The sequence below is a fragment of the Physeter macrocephalus genome, chromosome 9 (genome assembly GCF_002837175.3).
Source record: "Physeter macrocephalus isolate SW-GA chromosome 9, ASM283717v5, whole genome shotgun sequence".
Classification (NCBI taxonomy): domain Eukaryota; kingdom Metazoa; phylum Chordata; class Mammalia; order Artiodactyla; family Physeteridae; genus Physeter; species Physeter macrocephalus.
This window is the reverse complement of record NC_041222.1, coordinates 97,827,451-97,847,031: the sequence shown is the minus strand read 5'-3', so window position 1 is coordinate 97,847,031 and position 19,581 is coordinate 97,827,451. Positions and strand designations below refer to the sequence as shown.

The 19,581-nt window shown below is 52.9% G+C and overlaps 1 protein-coding gene across 1 annotated transcript in view; it reads left to right on the top strand.

Moving 5' to 3' along the window:
• SCARA5 (scavenger receptor class A member 5) overlaps window positions 1–19,581 on the top strand; it is a 120,462-nt gene that overhangs the window by 89,736 nt on the left and 11,145 nt on the right. Inside the window, exon 8 of the mRNA XM_024130905.3 lies at window positions 17,407–17,601. Coding sequence (XP_023986673.1) covers window positions 17,407–17,601 — 195 coding nt within the window. The remainder of the gene's footprint in view (window positions 1–17,406; window positions 17,602–19,581) is intronic.

Here is a 19,581-nt window from a genome sequence, read left to right as displayed (position 1 = left end):
GGGCACTAGAGCTCAGGCTCAGTAGTTGTGGCGCACGGGCGTAGCTGCGGCGCGGCGTGTGGGATCTTCCCGGACCAGGGCTCGAACCCGTGTCCCCTGCATCGGCAGGTGGATTCTCAACCACTGCGCCACCAGGGAAGCCCGCTGTAGCCCATTTTATACCTGACACCTTTTCATCCTCTATCCCTGTATTGCTGCTCCCCCCTTCCCTCTCCCCACTGGCAACAACTAGTTTGTCCTCTGTATCATTGAGACTGCTTCTTGTTTGTTATATTCACTAGTTTGCTGTATTTTTTAGCTGCTCAGTTACTTTTGAGAGACTTTTCCCCGTCTCAGAGTTCGCTCTTTCTTTCACCAAGCCTTAACTGCCTCCCCTGCCTTGGTGGCTCTGGGATAGGCCAGACTAAAGTTTTCACAGCGGGGATGGGGGTCTCTGCCTCCGCCAGTGAAGCCTCCCCCGTCGTGGGCGTTTTGCATTCTTCGTGCCTATGCGATTGTGCTTTCCTTCGTCCCTTCTTTTATCCTCACATAGCGAATCTCTGACAGATGCAAACATCACAGGGTGGGTGGAGATGGAAAAGTGGTTTTTAAATGTTTCTCCCCCTACGCTTATGTCTGGTGACTGAAAATACACAGACACACAGGATTCACTGAGAAAAATTGTCCCACAGCAAACACTGCCTCCAGTGCTGGCTGGAGCAGAGTGGGGGACACCCCAGAGAGGGAAATGAGTACAAGGGTGTGGAAAATGAGGAGCACTGGGAAACAGATGAAAACTGAGCAGGGGCGGGCAGGGCCTGAAGCCCGCGGATCAGAAACCGGGCCGGCGCAGCGCGGAGCTGGCTTTGGAAGGGGCCCAAGGCGAGAGAAGGTGAGGGGGCCGCCCTCACTTTTGTCATAGAGAAAAGGTACACGTGTGGCAGGAAGGAAACGTTCAGGCAAGAGAGCGTCGGTTATTCACTTATTTAGCGAACATTCGTGGAGGCTTCGCTGGAGATCAGGCTCTGGCTGAAGGCTGGGGAGCCCAGATGAGGCAGGCCTGGCCTCACCTTGAGGAGCTCACGGGCTGGCAGCTGACAATCCTAGGAGAGCATGGTGAGGGTTTTAGGAGGCGAATGTACTCGGTGAGGTGTCTTTGACCCAAGTCTTGAAGGGCAAGTTGGTGTCCAACCGGTGCCTGGAGAAGGTGGAGAAATTCCAGGGAAAGAGAAGTGCGCCTGAGACGGCAGAGCACTGTCTGATAAACCCAAAGCGTTTGGTACAGCAGACGTTTGAGGAGGAAGAAACAAAAACTAAGGCCAGAGGGGTATTCAGGGATCTGTGCGCAGAATGCAGGCTTGGTCTCTGGGCGACGCGGACGGGCTCTAAGCAGGGTGTGACATGGCAACAGGGGGCGGTGACCGGCCAAGCGGAGAAGCAGACCAGAGCCAGGACCCAGGCCGTGACAGTGGAGCCCCAGGCATCCCCGCTGGCCCTCAGCCCCTCGGCCAGAGCCGGCACGTGGCAGGCTGGCCCTCCCCCGACGGGAAGGGCCACGTTCAGGTCCGGGCGTCCTCGCTGCCTCTGCTCTGGCTCTTGGCTGAGCTGCTCTGCTTTGAGCAAGGGCCTGTTTTTCAGAAGCCCCCGTCTCCTGAGAAGAAGAGGGGACGTGCGGGCTGTGGAGCCGCAGTCCTGAGATCCGAGTCCCCTCCAGGCCCGGCCGCGCGGCGCTCAGGCCACTCGCTGGGCCTCTCCAGCCACAGTTTCCTCTTTTCTCCCCCGTTCTGTGCAAAGGGTGGGATCGGGCCCCGCTTTGCCAGGAGCCTACCTTAAGCCTTCCAAAAACCAGTCCAGTGACTTTTCCTGAAAGCTTCCTAGTGACCCCCTTCCAGGAGAGCTTCAAATCGCTCTGCCCAGAAAGCAGCTCAGTTTCGTTGAACCCAAGCCACCCTTGGTTTGATGGCTTCAGATAGATCCAGGAAGGCCTGGAAAAACACAAGGGCTGGCTCCTTTAAGAAGCCAGGGGGCGAAGTGGGAGAGTGTGGTAGGGGAGGTGTGCTGTCTGAGATCCACGGACACTCCCGGCTTGTAAAACGCAGAGAGAAGAGCTGCAGCTTGGGCCCCGGAGCAACGCAGCCCCCTTGGAGCATCCACGCTCTCACCGCGTAGCAGAGGATGCTAGGAGGTCCTTAACAGGCCCGCTAGTATTTGTACCCTAGATACACAGACGCTGAGTGAACGGACGCAGGAGCCCGCTGAGGGCCTGGGGGAGAAAAAAGACCAAGCCGGTGTTCGGCGTTTATGTCGAAAGTGAGTGGCCGAGTGCTGGAGCAGCGCTTGGAGAGGTCTGCTGCTTTTCGCTGTTAGGCTGGTGGGTATTACTCTTGTAGGTGGAGGTAACCAGTCTGTCCCCTAAGCGCCTGTTCTTTTTATGACAAGTGAGCCAGGGAGCGTGTCGGCACCGTCTGCGCGTCTCGCGTGACCCACACTCAGCTGACACTGCTCAGCCCATCCTCCCGGGGGCCCGCAGGACCACAACATCCTCGACTCCCTGGCCAACAGGCGTCGGTTTCTGGAATCTGCCCTAAAGAAAACTTGTAGGAATACAAACCTCAGATCGAGGGTGAGAGAGGCATTTTCTACAAAAACAACGCCTTGGAACCACTGAAGAATTGAAGTTTTGCCTTTGATGTGGGTTTTGTACGAGGAAAGTTTTGAGACGTACGTTAAAACCAGGAATGACTGAACTGTTTATCGAGAAAGCAACTCAACCCACTCAGGAATTGTTCGTTATCCCCGTGACCCGGCGCCCAGTCATTTTAGGTTGGGTGGTAAACGTGCTGCAGGCATTAGATTAAATCCGGGAGGTCCCGGCTGCCATGTCTTTTTGATGTAACTGGATCAGAGTTAGCTGATTAGCCACTGCATTAACGTCATGGCTCCACTTCCTCTCGAGTCCTTTGCCTGTGGAAAACCCCCTTGGGGTGTATTTGGAAAGGGTGGTCTAGATGGACTTACTTCCCCTAGCGCTGGATTTCAGCCGCCCTCCTAAAGAGTGCCATTGTGGAATTCTGATGGAACAAAGAGGTAGGCAAAGCCTGTGGACATCCCGGGAGGTCTCGTGGATGCTATGGTCGGGGGAGGTCACGGCTGATGCTTCACCCACTCAAAGGCTGGGCGAGTCCTTTGCTGCAGTGGCCTGTACCATCCTTGGGAGTTATACTGAGCTCAGTACTGTTTACTGAGAACTGACCACCCCGGTCCCCGAGCTCCTTATATTTCAGAACTCTTTAAGGTATGTGTCATTATCCCATTGAAACAGATGAGGAAACTACTCTGAGAGGTCAAATTACTTGCCCAAGGTCAGAGAGCTAGCATGTGGTGGACCCAGTCTACAAGCAGGTATGTCTTCAAGGGTTTAGAATATGCAGATGGGGAAGCATATCCCAGCCGGGGTTTCAGACCTTGAACTTGGAAGAGAGCAGAACCAAGAGAGAGGAAACAGGGAAGGGCGGGGACACAGTGAACGAAGCCAGAGGGTGTGAAAGAGCCTTCTTTGGAAAGGCCACTAGTCTTGGTCATGAGCCCTAGAGGTAAGGCAATGGTCCGTGAAGGCTTTAGAGGGATGCTGTGTAAACATCAGCATCTCCCCTCAGCTATACCCGTGACAAAATGAGGGTTCAGGATCATGGCCTTTCTCCCAGCTCTACAGCATTTCTTTCTAGTCCTAAAGGCCTGTTGACCCTCTATGACCCCTCACTGCCCTTTGAGAGGCCCAGGAGCAAAAGCAAGGCGAAGGACTCACCTCTCCACCCAGGCCGCCCAGTAAATTCCTACAAATCCAGCTCCAAGCAGAGCTTCTGGGCATTAGCGACATCCTCCCACTGCGATGGGGTGAGTCTCTGCTTCAGGACTGGGCAGGGAAAGTGCTTCGTTTATTATTTGATCAGACACATTTTCATTGAACACCTGCTAGGAGCCAGGCGGCCGGGCATTAGAGGAACAAAATCAGCCAAGGCAAACTCGTGGTTTCCAAGGAATATGCAATAGAGTTGGGGAGACCAATGGGCGAGTCAACAGTTAAGAAAAAAAATCCAGCATAAAAAGTACAGTGATAATTGGGAGCTATTTCTGCTATTCCTTCTGTGCAGTAAAGTCCCGAGTACCCCGACGTGACCCCCAATGAAAGACACAGTACAGTGGCCTGTGGGGCTGGAGACCCAGATGGGGCCACTTTATCCTGTGACCTTGAGAAAGTCACTTTCCTTCTCTGAGTCTCCGCTTTCTCATCTGTAAAATGGGTATCACACCCACCACCCCAGAGGAGGACTGTGAAGATCAAATAAGACCGTCTAAAAAAAGTTCTTTGAAGAGGCATAAATCACCATATTTAGAGCAGGTTGCCATTAGGAAATAGCATTTTATAAAGTGCACCTGCAGGCCAGACCACATTTTAAAAGCGATGTCCTCCAGCATCGCTTTTCCAGCCTGACCAGAAATTCCTCAGGCTTGTGGGATGACTCCTGTCCTTCCCATACAGACCACATTTCCTGTGGATGTCAGGGGAAAGAGCAGTGCCCCGTCTAGGCAGGCACAGATCCCTTGTGCTGCAGGCTGGCTGGGGGCATGGGGAGCTCTTTCTTCACAGGAGAAGAAAAGTTCAACTTCCTTAAAGGGCAGCTGGTCTAGATTATCACCGGGTCTCTACTCTGCAGCTGCAGAGAATCAGAGCCTATTTTCCCAGCCCCATGTGTTTATTTCTATTCCCCACAACCTCCTTTCTTTGGACTTGTTTTGCTTTGGCAGGGCCTGGAAGGCAGGATAAATACACCTAAAGGAGCTATGAGGTTTCAGTATTATGCTGGGTTTCTCCTCCTCTCATCTCTTGAGAAGCAAAGTTCCCTGGGCTTTTGGGCCCATGTGATGCACACACAACCCAGCAGGTTCTGGGGTATTTAGGGATCAGTTCTGTTCCTAGAGCCCCTCAACCATTCATTCATCCACTCACTCATTTAGTACCGTTCGTTGATGGCGATGTGCTAGGTCTCTGCCTGCAAGTGGGGCTGCGACTGGAGACCACAAGTATGCTGAATGCCTGTCACTTCCTGGGAGCTTCCAATGGTGGGGCCTGCGGCCTGGCCAAGGGAGCGGTGCTGGACTATTTCTCATCTGTGGGAAGCGCATGTGGGGGCCACAGGTCAGGGAGGCCCTCCTGGAGGAGGTGACGTGACTACTGTGAAGTCGTGTAGCCCAGGCTTGATCCCAGATCTATCCTCTCCAACGGTGCTTCTCGCCCTGGCTGGGCATTTCCACTACCTGCCAACTGTTCAAAAATGTCCCTCCCCCGATTCCCCGCTGGTAGATTTTGAAGCGCCCCGGTGATTCTTACATGAAGCCCAGGGCCAAGAACCACTGCTTTAAGTCCCAGGCTCTTTCCCTTACTCCTAAAGACACGAATTCCTACAGACCCAGGGGGCTGCTGGGAGATAGATGAAAGGTACTTCACATATGGGGTGGGCTGTTATTAAATATTTGTCTTACGTGTTCAGACTGACAGTTGGCTCTGTGGTTTGAAAATGAAAGGCCTTTGCTCTCCCTGGCTCCACCTCGGAGCAGCTGTGTGAGCTTAGGCAAGTTATTTGACTTCGGTGGGCCCATTTCTCCTCTGTTAAGTGAGGGTCGTAATGACCAGCTCACGGAGCTATTGTGAACAGTAAGTGAGCAAAGGCGGGCGTGAGCACTCTGTACGGGGCCTGACGTGTCGTGGGGACTGAGTGAACGTGAGTTCCCTTCACCGCCCACCCTTGACTTGAAATCTCTCCCTGCAGCACCCAGGACCTGCCTTTGTTATGCTGGGCTTGGGGCGGCTCTGAGCCAGGTGCAGACAAGCCCCATAGGCAGTGGGTAGTTCTAAGGCTGCCCCAGCCCTGGAAACCAGTTCCGAGGTGGTAGCTACTGGTCATTAAGCTGTCCTCCCGGACCCACTGAGAGGCTGAATGATGCAGCCACTCCCTCGGCTGTGCTCCCACCAGATGCTGGAGAAAGAGGAAGATATTCTGCATCTCGCCCCCCAGTTATAACCCTGAAACCCAAAGCAAATAGAGTAAAATAAGGTAGGGAGTAACTGGATGAAAAAAACACTGGAGCCCTCCAGAGATGCTAGCACCCTGTGAGTGAAACCAGATGTTGGTTTTAAAATCCTGGAATGGATTCCCAAGAGATACTGTCAAGTTCCCTTCCATCCCCAGAGGCAGAATGAGCAGCTGTCAGGCCTGGTACAGAGTGGAGAGGAATCCTGTATTTGAAGTGGAAGTGGGGGGGGGGTGGTTCAAGGCCAACATCCAGAGTCCCTTCCAGCTCTGGGGCTCAGGCATTCAATGCCAAAGCAGGGGAATCTGGAGCAGACCCAGCCTGCTTTGTCTAAGACCCTGCTTTTCCTACATCTACATTCACAAGGCAAAGAGAGCAAAAATATTTGTTTTTTAGAAAAGAATCCCCACATACTAGATATGTGCTGGGAGCCCCAGAGTGGCCTCAGCTCTGGCTTTCACATTCCTGGACCATTCCGGAGTGGCCTTGCTTAACGAATCACATCCAGCTTGCATTAGTGAGCAGAAACTTGCTGACAGCAGGAGCCAGTCTTCTGCCGACGCCCCTGTCCCCCTCCCCTAATATGCTAAGAAGCCAGGAATTGAGCCCTGGGGAGAGCAGAGGAAGCTAGGAGGAGATTCGTCCAATTGGAGGGATGAGCCCCGCCTTGCTCCCGCTCCCCAGGCAGCAGGCTTGCTTTGCCACGAGGCTTTCAAGGATACACCCCTGATGGGGCTACTGGTATCCAAGCCACCCTCAGCAACTCATGAAGACGTCTCAGAGCGGACCCACGTGTTTCTGGGCGAAGTGCGGCTGACCGGGGGTGGAGCTCACAGTAAGGGGTTCCCCTGGTGTGCCAAGTCTTTGACATGTGCGAACCATCACCATTTTACCCATTTTAAGAAGAGGGTAGGTGTAGAGAGGTCCTATCTGGTCCTATAGTGGAGCCAGAATTTAGACCCTGTTCCTGAGTCCAGAGCCAGCCTCACTCCGCTCTCCCCTGGTGCCTCCACAGGGATCACCACCACCATGTTTTCCTCCATCCGAATCCCCCAAATCCACCGAGCGCAGAAGAGGCAAGTAGCTAAGCAGCTCTCAGGTGGGTGCGTGGGATTCACAGGTGCTCTCTCTGGGCATTTTTGGTAGCAAGGACCAGAGACTCACTGGGTCACTTCACGTAATGGGGTCATATGGTAAGGACACCTGGGAAGACTTTGGAAGGCTGGGGCTCATAATACAAGTGGGCCTTGCAGAGCCTGGAAGGGGAAGTTCTTTCAGGATCCCAGGCAGTTCTGGGGGCTTCAGGACCGGGGTTCATGTCCAACATGGCTCGTTAATTCCACCGTCCCTGCCTCTTCTTGCTTCAGCTGCGTCTCAGCTCTCTGCATATGCCCCCCCACTCAGATTCCTAAGAGAGTCTGGGTGATCCTGCTACATCATTCTAGTGGTTTGGACCCAACTCCTGAGCCAGACCCATCCATCACTCATGGCCTTACACATGGGAAAGGAAGTGCCCACGGGCTGCGAGCATGGCATACAGGTTGACTAGCTTATCTAATGCCAGTCTTATCACACCTGATGTCAAAGATAAGCAAAGCTGGGTGCTCAAGTGGTCAGGACAGATCTTAATCAGTACTATACTGTATGTAGTGGGGCAATGAGGTCAAGGGGAATTGAATGCAACTTTGATTTGTACAGAGGTGACTGGGCGTTTTAATGGGAGAGTGAGGGAGTGAGGGGTGAGCGGAGGGTCAGTGGAGTCAGGGACGTGAAAAATTACTAAAAGCAGGAGGGGGTTGGTCCCTGTGAAACCCATCTGGGTTGCTAACTGGGCTGATCCAAGTTAGACTCCTCCCCTCCCACAGAGGCTGGGAGACAGGGCGCTGTCTTCAGATGGCGGCTGGGACAAACACTAAATTCTCTGAGCAGCCTTGAGTGTTCTCAGGCAGGCACCTTAAGGCGGGGGAGGGGGGGGCGGCTAGGGTCATCCTAGGCATGCAGCTTGGAGCTGTTAGAAACTGTGGGTTTGGTCAAGGAGAGGGTCTTTGTCACTGATCCCCTCAAGCACCCTGGGAAGTGAGTGTGACAGGTGAAGAAAGGAGGAAGAGAGAGCGTCCTAGTGCCTCTAAGGCTTAAGAAGAACGCTGGCAGCGTGCCCCGCCTGGCCCCTGCCAGTCCGCTCCTCCTGGCTCACCGCCCTCCTCTGTACCCCACAAGAACCACCCCAGATCCCCTCTCATGGCACTTAGCAGGGGAAGTTTGGAATTGCCTTGTAGCATTTTTGTGTCCAGAGAAGAAGCAGGTTCCAACCCTCTGTGTCCCCATGGCTGGGTCAATCCATGTTTAGAATAATCAACCAGTAATAGGGAGTCTAGAATGATCTACAGAAAAGCAGCACAAATAGATACAACCCGGGGTCAGGACCCCCCGTCACGGTCTTCATTCTGGTGTGGTGGGCTCAGTGGGTAGACACTGCACCTATTCTGAACAGCCAGGCGCCAAAGGTTAAGAGTAGAACCAGGGAGATACAGGAACCATGCGGTGCTCAGCTGGGGGTTCTGATCGGACCCCCTGACAAAGTCAGGTATCCACCCACCCATCTGCCCTTCATCACACCTAGCCATCAAACATTGACGTAGCTTTTTCAGTCGGCCAAGCATAAGGTTAAGTATTGAGGGCACTGAAAATGCCAATGCTGGAAGGAGCAGTGGTCTAGAAAGAGAGGGATCTGGCATCCCAGCTCTGAACATCAGTTTCCTCATCTCTAGATGAGGGGTTTGGACTGGGAAGTCCCTGAGGTCTCTACCAGCTCTGACATTCTGTGGTTTTATCCATTTGAGGCTGTTGGTTCACTTGAGTGCCTCAAGGGTAGACAATACTTATTTGTCCTTGCAGCCTTAGCACCTAGTAGAATTCTGGAATATCGTCGGGATTCCATAAGTGCATCTGGATGGATAAGTAAATGAGTAACTGAAAAAAGAAATACATACGTTGTATAGAGAATTAATAAAGATAATGCATCTTCAGTCCCCCCACATCTGTGCACAGGAAGTAGAATCACATTGGATGTCAGTGGAAGTAGAACCACATTGGATGTCAGTGGAAGTAGAATCACATTGGAGGTCAATGGAATATTATCACTTCTCTCGAAAGCTAAGACAGGTTTATCCTTTCCCCAACTGGAAACAGCAACATCTTCATTTTCATATACAAACTCGGCAGTAGCTGTGCTTCATGAGGGTCTTCCTGCCATCTTGGAACTCCCAGAAGACTTAGGAGAAGCCAGATTGTTTCTGTGCATTTAGGGTAGAAGCATTACTATTCAAGGGTTAAAGTCATTTGTTTTTAAGGGGACTCCTTCATCCAGAGACATCTTGCATCAAAGTCGTGAAGCCGACTTAGTGGACCCAGCCCAGAGATCCCATGAAGAATGAAGGACTCAGGGAATTCCCTGGTAGTCCAGGGGTTAGGACTTGGTGCTTTCACTGCTGTGGCCCAGGTTCAATCCCTGGTCAGGGAACTAAGATCCCACAAGCCATGCAGCGTGGCCCAAAAAAAAAAAAAAAAAAAAAAAAAAAAAAAAATGAAGGACTTGGAGAGAAAGGAAGATATAGATGGAGAACTGGTTCCAATGGGAAGTCTCAAGTTCAGTCCAAGCTCTTCTACTACTGACTGTGGGATGACCTTAGGCAAACACAGCACCTCTCTGGGCCTCTGTTCTCTTGTGTATCACATGAAGAGTTTGGATTATGATGATCTCCAGGTCTCTGCCAGCTGGGAAATTCTAGGCTTCTCCATCATTTGTGATGGTTAGAAAAGCCCAGGGACTTCCCTGGCGGTCCAGCGATTAAGACTCTGCGCTTCCACTGCAGTGGGCATGGGTTCAGTCCCTGGTCAGGGAACTACTAAGACCCCTCATGCCATGCGGTGCAGCAAAAAAGGAAAAAGAAAAGCCTAAAGACTGTGTGACGATTACCTAAACGTAGCTCCATGCACCAAATAGTGGTGACATCTGTAGCCTACAACTGAGCGTGAGGAAGTTGCTGCTAGAGATATCTCCAGAAAATGCAAAGCTCCTTCATCCAGATGCAATGTCTTGTTCTTCTCCACCGTCTGACCTCTTCTGTGCCTCAGTCCCACCCTCTTTACTGAGGGGCCGGGTCAGGACTGGAGCAGACCTGCGATCCCACTGCAGGAGGGTGGAGGAGGGCCTCATGGTTGGTCCCGGGAGTGGCCTGGGTAATGGGCAGGGTCAGCAGAGCAGGTCAGGGAATGAGGAGGTGGCTTCTGGGGTCTGGCCCTGCAGCTAGGCTGGAAGCTCTGAGCAGGGATTAGAGCCACTGATGCTCCGGGAAACTTGTTGGTGGAATGACTGAACCCTTTGATCTGGGAGAGAGCAAGGAGGCTACCCAGCTGGAAAGGACCAGTCTCCTGCCCTGGGTTCCATGCATCAGCTTCCTCCCCTGTTAGTTACAGTGATGCTGCTGGTCGAGGCTTTGGTGGAAGGGACTCTTCTCTGCTTCTCTGTATAAAAAGGGAGAACCTCTGACCCCAAATCTGGGGCAGCAGGGAAAAAAGAACATCGGGGGGTCCCTGCTATGGGAGGTATGAGGAAAAACTCGTGCCCAGGACTTAGTGGGCTAGGACTTGGGACAAGCTATCAAGTCAGGAAACCCTCCACTCATCCTCCAGGTGTTCAGTGAGGAACAGCGTTTGGTGTTTCCCTTCAGCTTGGGTCTCCCAGACCAGAGATGGAACGCGGGCAGGGCTCTTCCTGCAGAGAGCAGGGTGTGCGCCAGCCTTGTGGTCGCTACTGTCCTCTCCACTTACAAACCGTGGGCACATGTCCAGGTAGATTCCAGTCTGCAGAGTAGGGACCCCAGAGCAAGAGAAAGAGTTTGATACTCTCTTCACTCAGGGGGTTCCCTTTATGAATCGAACTCAGATATCCGCATGAGCTGCGCTTGGCGGACTGGGTTCTGTGGAGTTGTGGATCCACACTTTGCTTGGGAAGGATTCTGCAGGGCTCACCGAGGTGGACGGTTAAGAAGGAAGTAAAGAGGCCTGTCGGTCAAGGGCAGCTATTAGGGGAAGTCACATGCAGTTGTGACAGCCTAAGGTCCTCTGCCCCCCACCTGGGCCATCCCCTCTGACTACTGGCCTAGGAGTGCCTGGGCTTTGTACAATCAAAACCCCTGCCTTCCATCTTCCTCTACTGTCCTGTGCAAAGAGAGGCATCTCCTTGACCCCAAATAGCCCCGCACACTCCTTGGGGAGCGCTCTGGGTGGGTGTCTAAGGAATAAGCTCCCTGGACTTACAAGAAGCGTAAGGGGGTGGGGGCCACGTACCAGGCTGAGGCAGCCTCCCAGACACCACATCTGATTATGTCCGGCTGACACAGCTGTGGGGTAAGAGCGTTTCCCATAGGTGGTTGGTTGCTTGGTGGGAAAGCTTTGCTCTAGGGCAGAAACTGCTGGGAAAAAGCAAAGTTTATACCCTCTGCCCACAGAAACCCAATCCTCTTAGCAAGTCATGACATTCTTCTCAGCTGGAGAGGGGGTCAGTGTTGCCATCGCTGGGTGATTCCGCAAGTGCATTCCAGAAGGTGGCATTGTGGCTCAGCCTGGGAAAGGCTGCCTCCAGGCCCCCCCCTGTAGCTTTCCAGGGCAAAGCAGGCTAGAGATTCTGTTCCTAGGACAGCCCCTTAAACTGTCTGATTCCCTGAATTGGCGCAGGTTGCATCATAATCAGGTCAAATCTCAGCCGCGGATTTCCTAAGGGAGGTATCCACAGGGATGGGCTTTTGTTAGGGGGAAGAAAGGATTGAAAAATTACAGCTTCGTGCCATGTTCTGTAAGATGGAGCTATAGACCCAGATGTGCCTCATTGATTCTTCTGGGGCGTGTGCAGCATCTGCCGATCCCGTAGGCAGGGAACTGGGCTCAGCCTCCATCCAGGGAGAAGCCCTGGATCGGGGGGACCTGCGAACAAGTGACAAGGAACAGGCTCCAGTGCTTGATGAGCCAACCCTGGGGTCTGGGTGTGTGGGGTGCGGGGGACACACATAGCCACAGGACTGATGGGGGCTCTGACCTTGCTTGATGTGTGGGGCGCATGGGGCACAGACCAGGAACATCCTTGAAATTGACGCTGTGGGTCCCATAATCATGGTTGCCGTATGTTTCCAATTTTTGGAAGTTGACCTGTTTCCAAATATTCTTTTGCCACTTCCATATACATTGAAGCCTCCTGGGAATTCTACTATTTCAGCATCCAAGTGATGCTCTCCAGATTTCCTTCAGCACTCACTGTATTCACATGACAGGCCACAGCCTTATTTTCTCGCTTGGAATGTATGGTCCTTGTACCAATAGCTTGAATTCTGGGTCCAGAATCCATGTCCGTCCGACGGAAGGAAGCCGTCAGTGAGGGGACTGAGTAGAAGGGCCTGTGATGTAATAAAGAGGGTGCTGGAAACACCGGTAGCCCTGGTGGTGACTCTCCTCTGCCTCCCACCAAAGCCGTTGGCTCTGGGGAGCCGTGTCCACGAGGCAGGACTTGCCCGCTGGGGTATATACTATCTGAGTGCATTCATTCGCGCATGCCTTCATTTAGCCCAGCTGGTGCCTCTTGATGTACCAGGCGCTGTATCAGGCCACATGACCTGTCTTCAGAATGCTTACAGTGTCCCCAAAAAGTAAACAGGCAATTATTCCATGGAGTGATTAGTATGTCCACAGAAGGGGCTGTGGCCAGGTATGGGGGAACCACAGAAGGCTTTCTGAGAGATGTGACATTCAAGCTGAGATTTAAAGGACGTGAAAATCTTAGGCCAGATACAGACATGGGCTTTTCTGAGTTGGGGGGTGGGGGGAGGTCCATGTTCGCCCTCTGCTCATTCAGGTCTCCACTCAAGGCCTTCCTTGTCTCCCCGTCCAGGATGGTGACCCCGCCACGATCCATTCCCTTCCTTGTCTCCCCGTCCAGGATGGTGCCCCCCCCACGATCCATTACCTTCCTTGTCTCCCCGTCCAAGATGGTGGCCTCACCGTGATCCATTCCCTTCCTTGTCTCCCCATCCAGGATGGTGCCCCCCTCCATGCTCCCTTCCTTGTCTCCCCATCCAAGATGGCGCCCCCTCCACGCTCCATTCCGTTCCTGTGCTTCTGTTCCCATCTGTGCGTCACTATGTGGCCATCGTTATAGTTTTATTTGCTTCCTAGCTTTATCGCTAGTCTCTCCCACTACAATATCAGTCCACGAGGGCAGAGACTTTGTTCATGGATGTATCCGTAGCTCCTAGAACAGGACAAAGCCCCTAATAGATGATCACTTTTCTGGCAAAACAAAGAAGTGAACAGAGTGAGTTCAGGCTGGCCAGAGTGGAGAGATTAAGGGGGAGTCTCTGAACATCAGCCCTGCTTGCCCGCACTCCCCCCGGCTTCTTCCTGTTATTTGGACCCTGAACACTGCTTGGCCTGCTCTGGGACACACAGCATCCTCCTGACCCTTCTCCCTCTACTGATGACCTCACACGGGGGCTGCTGTTGGAGGCCTCCTGGCCTGGCCTGGCCCACTGCCACCGTGACAGTGTGGTGACAGAGGTGAGGCGGGTCTGGGGGAAATCAAGGCTGACGTCTCAGCCTCGGCCAACCCCCCAGGGCCAACCCCTGACCCGGGGCCAGGCCTCCTTTGCTGCTGCTGGCTCCAGGTTAGCTTGTCATGACGGCTCCCAGGGGAGCGTCCCTGTCTCAGACCTGGCCTCTGCATCCTGCTTCTCTCTGTGTTTTCTGTCGCCAGGATTCCTGCACTCTCTTTCTCATCCTCAGCCTTTTCTGGTAACCTGGCTGGAGCCTGTAAACCCACGTGGGGAGAATAGTCAGGGCTGAAGGATGCATAGAAAATAGAATTAAACTTTTCCAGGAGCCTTTCCATGCCATCACACTGTACTCTTGCAGCATCTTGGGAATGGTGTGGTCTCCTGGGGACTTCTTTGGTCCCCCGTGCAGAATATTCTGGGGTTTTCCTAGCCTGGGCAACTCAAAACAGACACGCAGCCAGTTCTAATTCCTCTCCTTTCCCATGTGGCACAGATGTGGGGTTTATCAATTCTGCCACCTCCACCAGGAGCCTATAAAGGTCTTCGCCAGGACTTCCCTGGTGCCTCAGTGGTTAAGAATCCGCCTGACGATGCAGGGGACACGGGTTCGAGCCCTGGTCCGGGAAAGTCCCACATGCTGCGGAGCAACTAAGCTCGTGCACCACAGCTACTGAGCCTGTGCTCTAGAGCCCGCGAGCCACAACTGCTGAAGCCCGGGCGCCTAGAGGCTGTGCGCCGCAACAAGAGAAGCCACTGCAATGAGAAGCCCACACGCCGCAACGAAGAGTAGCCCCCGTTCGCTGCAACTAGAGAAAGCCCGCGTGCAGCAACGAAGACCCAACACAGCCAAAAATAAATAAATAAATAAATTTATTTTTTTAAGAAAAGGTCTTTGCCAAGTCACAGTCATCAGAAGAGGGAATCCCCTAGCCCAGCCGGTCAAGAAAAGAAAGACAAAAACATAGTCCAAGGGTGCAGTACTTATTGGGAGCAGAACTTGATTGGGTTTGCTATTTTCTTTCTTTTTTTTTTTTTTTAAGATAAGGACTTTTAAAAATTAATTAATTGATCTGTTTATTTTTGGCTGCGTTGGGTCTCTGTTGCTCTGCGCGGGCTTTTTCTAGTTGCGGCGAGCGGGGGCTACTCTTCGCTGCGGTGCACGTGCTTCTCATTACGGTGCCTTGTCTTTGTTGCGGAGCACGGGCTCTAGGCATGCGGGCTTCAGTAGTTGTGGCATGCAGATTCAGTAGTCGTGGCTCATGGGCTCTAGAGCACAGGCTCAGTAGCTCCTGCCATGTGGGATCTTCCTGGACCAGGGATTGAACCCATGTCCCCTGCATTGGCAGGCGGATTCTTAACCACTGCGCCACCAGGGAAGTCCAGGTTTGCTATTTTCACTGGCAGTTCGTGGAAGGGTTTTCCTGCATCGTATCACACACTTGTCACTGTGTCACAGCACAGTTGTACCCATCTCCACCCCACATGTCCAGGCGGCTTCTGGCTGCAAAAGTGGCAACCTTGGCCTCGTCCTTGGTCTTGGAATCACTGAGCCATGGAGCCGGAAGGAACCTTACAGATCACCTAATACCATCGCTCCCAAAGGCCACTCCACAAATGTAGATTACCTCACAGTCATTTGGGACACTGGTAAAAAATACAGATCCCTAACTCCTGTCACCAAGATTCTGATCCAGTAGGTCTGAGTGGGCCCAGGAATCTGCCTTTTCACAGGCGTTACTAATGATTTTGATGTGTGGCCATACTTAAGACTCAGTGACCACTCCAATATCTTGTCAAGAGGAAGCTCAGGTCCCTGAGGGGCGAAGATCCCTGCCCCCACCCCCGCCACAGCTCATGGCATGGCAGGCAGGTTGGTGAAAGGACCTTAGGTGACACATCGGTAGACCCAAGCTGCCATCCCAGCTCTGGCACTAACGGTGTGTAGCTCCCTGACGCTGTAACTCTCCAGCCAAACCCTGGCTTTGAGATGATCCAAAGGCTTTTTTCGGCTGCTCCCCTTGGAGAAGTAACGCCTTGCTTTGTAATGCAAAAGAATGAATCTTCACTCTTTCATCGTTGTAGCAAACGTTTACTGTACATTTCCTGCAGCCAAGCTCTGTGCTGAACAGAGTTTATAGATGAGCGTGACATGGCTTCAGCCATCAGAGATGGGGATCCAGGGTTGCAAACTGGGACTTGCTTATTTCCTACTATGTGCCAGGCACCGTGCTTGGAGCCTTACGCGGGTCATTTCACTTAGTCTGCAAAACAGCCCTATGCGTTGTCCCCATGTCACAGTTGGGGCAATGCCCTCAGAGAGTCTGGAAGACTTTCTTAAGGTCGTTCAGGTAGAAAGAAGAGTCTTGTATGTGCCAGGCACCATTCTAAGCTCTTTACGTCTATTGCTGTATTTCACTGATTCTGTGACACACGTTTTAACATCTCTGAAACCTGGAAGCCTGTAGCAATATGTATAGCCTGCCACTGTAACTGGCAAAGCTTCTTCCTTCTTAGTAGCATGTAAAACGGTGATGGGCCTTACAAAACAGCGGCTTTTTAGATTTGATGAATTACTGTCCCCCACTTAACAGGTAGTAAGGGACAGAGCCAGGATTCACACCCAGGTCTGTCTGGCTTCAAACACTTTCGTGCTGACAGCCTAGTGGGAAGGTGGACACAGATGACGGCGCAGGGCTGAGACACTCCTTGGGGACCTCTCCACCTACTAAACTACGCGGCAGGGCCACCTGTTCACAAAGCCTTGACCATCCCCTGATTTCCTGTTCCCCTTCACCCACCTCTCTGGCAGGCCTGACTGCTGGTCACCAGGTGTCAAAAGGTAGAGAGGAATCCAACAATCCTGCTCCTTGGTATTTACCCAAATGAGTTGAAAACTTACGTCTACACAGAAATCTGCACAGGAATGTTTGTAACAGCTTTAGTCATAATTCCTTCCAAGAGGTCCTTCAGTGGGTGAATGGATAACTAAACTGTGGGACATCCAGACAATGGAATATCATTCAGTGCTGGAAAGAAATGCGCTATCAAGCCCTGAAAAGACGTGGAGGAACCTTAAATGCATATGACTAAGTGAAAGAGGCCAATCTGAAAAGACTACATCCCGTATGATTCCAAGTATATGACATTCTGGGAAGGGCAAAACTATGGAGACGGGAGAAAGATCAGTGGTTGCCAGAGGTTAGGAGGTGGGGGGGCAGGTGAACAGGTGGAGCACGGAGGACTTTCAGGGCAGTGAGACTGTGCTGTAGGTTACTGTAATGATGGATACGTGTCATTAGACGTTTGCCCAAAGCATAGAGTGGACAACACCAAGAGTGAACCCCAGTGTAAACTGTCGACTCTGGGTGATCATGACGTGTCATTGTGGGTTCACAGATTACCGCCGTGGTGGAGGTGTTGATAGTGGCCAAGGGGGCTCTGCATGGGGGGTGGGCAGGAGGTCTACGGGAAATCTTCGTACCTCCTTCTCAATTTTGCTATAAAAAAAAGAAGTCTATTTAGAAAAAAAAGGGTGGAGAGAAGACGGGCAGGGGTGATAACGGGCAGGGGTGACACCACGTGGGGTTTCTGCTGGCTGCCGGCTCCGCCTCGGCTGTAGCCCCAGCTCCCCTCTCCTATGCCGGGTGGGGGCGGGGCGTCGGGGGGCGGTCCCCAGGCGGGGCCCCACTGTGTCCAGCTCGGGTAGTGACCCGTGACCCTGCGCTGCTCCCGGCAGGTGGCATGGAGGCCTTGATGGTCCGGCTGGTGAACGGCTCGGGCCCACACCAGGGCCGCGTGGAGGTGTACCACGAGCGGCGCTGGGGCACCGTGTGCGACGACGGCTGGGACAGGAAGGACGGGGACGTGGTGTGCCGCATGCTGGGCTTCCCCAGCGCCGAGGACGTGCACCGGACGGCTCAGTTCGGACAAGGTAGGGCACCCGGAGGGGGAGAACGTGGGGCGAGGGTCCCGGAGGCCTAGGCCTGCCCTGCTGTCCAGCATCCCCTTGACAGTCGTCCTGCCAGTGTCGGCCGGGCTCTGCCTGGATCCTTCCCGCCATGACCACGGGATGCTCACGGCCCCCAAGCGAGCTGGTCTGTCTTCAGACAGACCATGCTTATTAGAACATTCTTCCTTCCCTTGAATTGACTCCCTTTCTTTTTTGGTCTCCTGCTGGCCCCCGTTTTCAGCCCTGCATCTCAGGGCTCTTATCTAATCCCATGCCCATTTGTCCCGATTACATTTTTGTTACTATTTAGTGCTTAGATAGCACTGCCTGTGTGCCAGGCTCGGTTCTAAACATGTTAAAAATATTCTTCACTCATGTAATCCTTACCACACTAGGAAGCAGGTACAGCTATCATCCCTATCTTCCATATGCGGAAACAGTGGCACAGAGAGGCTGGAGAACTTGTCCAAGGTCACACAGCTAGCAAATGGCAGAGGCCAGGTTCAGACCCAAGCAGGTAGCTCGGGAGTCCGTTCTCTTATCCACTCTGCTGTCTGTCCCTGCTCCTCTTTTGAGTCTTTTCTTCTTCAGATGAAGATCTCCAAACACTTCATATCATCCTCAGGGGGAAAGACTTCGGCAGTCTTCACCACTTTGGTTGCTTTCCTTTGACAGGCTTAGACGGTACAAGAGAGTTTGAGGGAGAGGTGCAGACCCTTCCTGGGCAGACGGCTGATTTGAGCCATCTGTCCCTTTCCTGTTGCAAAGAGGTCGGCTCTACCCCAGCTCCAGTCTCTATCCACAGCACTGTGTCTTCCCCTCAGGCTAGTTCTCTGTATTAGTCTGCTCAGCTGCTGTAACAAATACCACAGGCTGTAGGACTTAAACTGCAGACATTTATTTTCTCACAGTTCTAGTGGCTAGAAGTCCAAGACCAAGGTGTTGGCAGGTCTGCTTTCTCCTGAGGCCTCTCTCCTTGGCTTGTAGAGGGACACCTTCCCCCCTGTGTCCTCACGTGGTCGTCCCTCTGTGTGGGTCTGTCTCTTCCTCTTAGAAGGACACCAGTCGTATTGGATTAGGGCCCCTCTAATGACCTCATTTATCCTGAATCACCTTTTTAAAGGCCCTGTGTCCAAAGACAGGTGCATTCTGAGGTCCTGGGGGTTAGGACTTCCACATAGGAATTTGGGGGGGGACACAATTCAGCCCATAACAATTCAGCTACACACACAGCACACCACACGTTCACACTCAAATATAAATACTCACCGTCACAAATGCTTTCTCCTTCATCGGACCTCGAACTCAGAGAAACCTGTGTTGACTCACAACTAAGACGATGGTCCCACCTGCCTGAAGACAGTGTTCCCTGCACCTGTACAGTAACTTGCTGCGCCCCACTGTGTGATCTCGTTGCCGCTCCCCCCTGGATCTTGGTGTCCCATCTATAACTTAAAGGGGCTTTTACAGACTCTGTGATGGGCCTTCCAGCTTGGGCCCCTGGAATGTGAAATACTTCTGCTCCCCCGTCACGAGGACCTGCTATCTGGCAGGTGCGGGGAGGGATTTGGACTGACCCACTCACACTCAGTTGCCAGGTCCCCTGGCGACCCGTGGAGGGACCGCTGGCCCCGCTTTGGAGGCTACCTGTGTCATGGAGCATTTGCTGTCTTACCTGAGACCATGGCGGCCCAGCCCACTGTGCTAAATGGTAAAGGGCCTCATGGCGACAGGAGGGGCATCCTTTTCAGATGGGGACATAGAGCCGGGCCACATCCCGACTGGCCGTGGAACCCTCCGCTCCACAGCTGCCTTGCTTCTCACGCCCACTTTGGGCTGCCACAATCCTGGCTCAGAATCTTGTCCCTTAGACCTCAGTCACTGTTGCAGACTGAAAGTTTGTGTCGCCCGCCCCACCCCACCAAATTCACATGTTGGAATCCTCAGCCCCAATGTGATGGT